Source organism: Notolepis coatsorum, assembly GCF_963971535.1.
Source record: "Notolepis coatsorum genome assembly, chromosome: 5".
Classification (NCBI taxonomy): domain Eukaryota; kingdom Metazoa; phylum Chordata; class Actinopteri; order Aulopiformes; family Paralepididae; genus Notolepis; species Notolepis coatsorum.
This window is the reverse complement of record NC_140169.1, coordinates 199,870,129-199,875,110: the sequence shown is the minus strand read 5'-3', so window position 1 is coordinate 199,875,110 and position 4,982 is coordinate 199,870,129. Positions and strand designations below refer to the sequence as shown.

Sequence of the window (4,982 nt, the reverse complement as noted above, 5' to 3'; positions counted from 1 at the left end):
GTACTGTTACATTTATGACATACAAGATATACAAATATACAGTACTGTTTAACATCCTAAAAGAAAATATATACATTCGAGGGGGAAGAAACTGTACATTAGGAGGGGGTTGGGAGGGTGGGTGGATGGGTGGGTGGTTAGGGTTTGGACATTTTACCGGGCCAGTTTCGAATTGCAGCCTCCCGTAGGGGCTCTTTGAGGGCGGTTTTGACGGTGGGTAGGGATTCACAGCACACTGAAAGACATGGCGTCATGACCTAGCACTAGGAAAGCACACTGAAAGACATGACCTAGCACTAGGAAAGCACACTGAAAGACATGACCTAGCACTAGGAAAGCACACTGAAAGACATGACCTAGCACTAGGAAAGCACACTGAAAGACATGACCTAGCACTAGGAAAGCACACTGAAAGACATGACCTAGCACTAGGAAAGCACACTGAAAGACATGACCTAGCACTAGGAAAGCACACTGAAAGACATGACCTAGCACTAGGAAAGCACACTGAAAGACATGACCTAGCACTAGGAAAGCACACTGAAAGACATGACCTAGCACTAGGAAAGCACACTGAAAGACATGACCTAGCACTAGGAAAGCACACTGAAAGACATGACCTAGCACTAGGAAAGCACACTGAAAGACATGAGATGGAGATAGAGATGCTGATGATGATGTCATTCTTCTTTTTCAGGCAACGACGGTCCTTCCGGTCCCCCTGGCCCACATAGCTTAATCAAAGGAGATGCGGGCTTCCCGGGGAACCAGGGTCCTCTCGGGCCACAGGGGCCCTCTGGGTTCCTAGGGCAGAAGGGGCAGCAAGGTGAGGCTTCACCCTGACACCTACTTCATACAGTAGAGAATCAATTAGGAATGCGCCGGGAACCGACGCTAGTATCGGATATTGGTATCGCGTGTTCCGTGCCTAACATGGCAACGGAGATACGCATACGTCTGTCTCAAGACTAGTCCTGCATGTATCAACAAATGCGCATATTGGTGTGAATTTATGTGTGCCATTATTACTATCAAATGTAATAATTGTGGAATATTACTATAATGAGCTGTATGTGTATGAACCAAGCATCCTATGTGAAGCACTTAGTGTCATGTTTAAATGTGCTATATAAATAAATTTGATTGATTGATTGATATACCAGGCTGCTATAAAATATGGTAATCGTAAGAAATAATGTGGCATGCTGGAAGGAAATCAAAGCAAAGGTGAGGTGATTTGATGCGTGTTTGACACACAGAAGCCCAGACTGACCCCATACTGAAGGTCTAGTGGTCGGAATCGGTATTGGCAGTGAACAAGTGGTATCGCTGCCTCCCTGGAATAAATGGGTTGATCCAAAATCTCCCTCCTTACCTGTTCTCTATCTCTTTGCCTCTCTCTACCCCCCCCCCCCTCTCTCTCTCTCTCTCTCTCTCTCTCTCTCTCTCTCTCTCTCTCTCTCTCTCTCTCTCTCTCTCTCTCTCTCTCTCTCTCTCTCTCTCTCTCTCTCAGGTGTGACTGGTATTACAGGGCCTAAGGGTGAAGAGGGCCAGCATGGTTATAACGGTCAGTCTGGAGCCAAAGGAGATCAGGGTCTGACCGGACCGTCAGGTGAGAGTCCATAGATACCGGTTCCATTCCAGCTCCTCCCGGCAGCGTGTCTAAGTGTCCTTGAGCAATACACTTGAACCCTAACTGCATATACATGCAGTCCATTCACCATTTAAGATACATCTAACTGCCAGCCGTGTAGGAGTCTGTCTGTCTGTCTGTCTGTCTGTCTGTCTGTCTGTCTGTCTGTCTGTCTGTCTGTCTGTCTGTCTGTCTGTCTGTCTGTCTGTCTGTCTGTCTGTCTGTCTGTCTGTCTGTCTATCTGTCTGTCTGTCTGTCTGTCTGTCTGTCTGTCTGTCTGTATGTCTGTCTGTCTGTCTGTCTGTCTGTGTCTCTGTCTGTCTGTCTGTGTCTCTGTCTGTCTGTCTGTCTGTCTGTCTGTCTGTCTGTCTGTCTGTCTGTCTGTCTGTCTGTCTGTCTGTCTGTCTGTCTGTCTGTCTGTCTGTCTGTCTGTCTGTCTGTCTGTCTGTCTGTCTGTCTGTCTGTCTGTCTGTCTGTCTGTCTGTCTGTCTGTCTGTCTGTCTGTCTGTCTGTCTGTCTGTCTGTCTGTCTGTCTGTCTGTCTGTCTGTCTGTCTGTCTGTCTGTCTGTCTTGCCCTTTAGGGGGATTTAATTATTATAAATTTGTTTACATAATATAAAAGTACAGGTTCATACCTTCAAAATAAGCCACTTGTACAAATCAGGCAGATACTTTTCAATCTATGTCTTATGTATCATGCCGATAACACACTATTTATTCCTGAGCTACAAGCCCACAAAGAAACCGGAACCATTTCTCTTTGCTATGCATAATGACTACTTTACCCAGAAAGCTATGTAACCCCCCCCCCTTTGTCTTTAGGACCCAGAGGATACCCCGGCCCCCCGGGACCCGACGGCGTTCCGGGTCAAGTGGGTCAACAGGGGCCCTCCTCCATGGAGCACGGTTTCCTAGTAACCAGGCACAGCCAGACAGTGGACGTCCCACAGTGTCCCGAGGGCACCTCGCTCATCTACGACGGATACTCCTTACTCTACGTGCAGGGCAACGAGCGCTCCCATGGACAGGACCTGGGTAAGATACTCCTTACTCTACGTGCAGGGCAACGAGCGCTCCCATGGACAGGACCTGGGTAAGATACTCCTTACTCTACGTGCAGGGCAACGAGCGCTCCCATGGACAGGACCTGGGTAAGATACTCCTTACTCTACGTGCAGGGCAACGAGCGCTCCCATGGACAGGACCTGGGTAAGATACTCCTTACTCTACGTGCAGGGCAACGAGCGCTCCCATGGACAGGACCTGGGTAAGATACTCCTTACTCTACGTGCAGGGCAACGAGCGCTCCCATGGACAGGACCTGGGTAAGATACTCCTTACTCTACGTGCAGGGCAACGAGCGCTCCCATGGACAGGACCTGGGTAAGATACTCCTTACTCTACGTGCAGGGCAACAAGCGCTCCCACGGACAGGACCTGGGTAAGATACTCCTTACTCTACGTGCAGGGCAACGAGCGCTCCCATGGACAGGACCTGGGTAAGATACTCCTTACTCTACGTGCAGGGCAACGAGCGCTCCCATGGACAGGACCTGGGTAAGATACTCCTTACTCTACGTGCAGGGCAACGAGCGCTCCCATGGACAGGACCTGGGTAAGATACTCCTTACTCTACGTGCAGGGCAACGAGCGCTCCCATGGACAGGACCTGGGTAAGATACTCCTTACTCTACGTGCAGGGCAACAAGCGCTCCCACGGACAGGACCTGGGTAAGATACTCCTTACTCTACGTGCAGGGCAACGAGCGCTCCCACGGACAGGACCTGGGTAAGATACTCCTTAGAAGAGGGGATAGACAGACAGATAGATAGATAGATAGATAGATAGATAGATAGATAGATAGATAGATAGATAGATAGATAGATAGATAGATAGATAGATAGATAGATAGATAGATAGATAGATAGATAGATAGAATAGATAGATAGACAGACAGACAGACAGACAGACAGACAGACAGACAGACAGACAGACAGACATACAGACAGACAGACAGACAGACAGACAGACAGACAGACAGACAGACAGACAGACAGACAGACAGACAGACAGACAGACAGACAGACAGACAGACAGACAGACAGACAGACAGACAGACAGACAGACAGACAGACAGACAGACAGACAGACAGACAGACAGACAGATAGATAGATAGATAGATAGATAGATAGATACTGTAGATAGATACTGTAGATAGATAGATAGATAGATAGTCTCTCTGTGTGTCAGAAGTGATTCAGCCCCTTGTCTCTCTCCTTGTCTCTCTCCTTGTCTCTCTCCTTGTCTCTCTCCTTGTCTCTCTCCTTGTCTCTCTCCTTGTCTCTCTCCTTGTCTCATTCCTTGTCTCTCTCCTTGTCTCTCAGGCACGGCAGGCAGTTGTCTGAGGAAGTTCAGCCCCATGCCTTTCCTATTCTGCAACATCAACAACGTGTGTAACTTTGCCTCCCGTAACGACTACTCCTATTGGCTCACCTCTCCTGAACCCATGCCCATGAACATGGCGCCCATCACCGGGCAGGGAATCAAGCCCTTCATCAGCAGGTAGGAAAGGCTTGTGTCTGTCCCCTCTCTCTTTCTTTCTCTCTCTCCATCCCTCTCTCTCTCTATCTCTCCATCCCCCTCTCTATCTCTCTATTTCTCTCTCTCCACCCCTCTCTCTCTCTCCATCCCTCTGTCTCTCTCTCCCTCTCTCCCTATCTCTCCCCTATATCCTCCCTCTCTCATTATCCCTCCCTCTCTCTCTCCCTCTCTCTCCACCCCCCCCCCCCGCTCATTCTCCCTCTCCACCCCCCCTCTCTTTCTCTCTCTAATAACATACTCAACCTCTACTGTCTTTAACTATGAATGAACACAACACTCTAACTTACCATCTTTAGATAATAAAAGTACTCAACCTCTACTGTCTTTAACTATGAATGAACACAACACTCTAACTTACCATCTTTAGATAATAAAAGTACTCAACCTCTACTGTCGTTAACTATTCATGCATTCATTACATTTATATAGCGCTTTGTTCTAGACACTCAAATCGCTCCCCACAACGTAGGGTGGAAATTGCCTCCTTCACCACCACTGGTAGCACCCAACCTTGGGCTACACAGGCTCAATGGCTGCCATACACTGGCACCAGGCTACACATCACACTGCACAATGGCTGAACGGCTCAGGAGACAGGGATTGATATCAGCCAATTAAGGGGAAGGGATGATTAGGTGGCCGAGATTCAGTCAGGACCTCGGTTTAGCGTCTCATCCGTTCATGATGAACACAACACTCTAACTTACTATCTTTAGATAATAAAATACTCAACCTCTACTGTCGTT

General features: G+C 48.4%; 1 protein-coding gene across 1 annotated transcript in view; it reads left to right on the top strand.

Annotated features, from left to right (window-relative positions):
* col4a1 (collagen, type IV, alpha 1) overlaps nt 1–4,201 on the top strand; it is a gene marked incomplete at both ends in the record, with an annotated part of 79,103 nt that extends 74,902 nt beyond the window's left edge. The window contains 4 exons of the mRNA XM_084314414.1: nt 698–826; nt 1,514–1,612; nt 2,456–2,668; nt 4,020–4,201. Of these exons, the coding sequence (XP_084170540.1) occupies nt 698–826; nt 1,514–1,612; nt 2,456–2,668; nt 4,020–4,201 (623 nt within the window). The remainder of the gene's footprint in view (nt 1–697; nt 827–1,513; nt 1,613–2,455; nt 2,669–4,019) is intronic.
* Between the last annotated feature and the right edge of the window lie 781 nt (nt 4,202–4,982).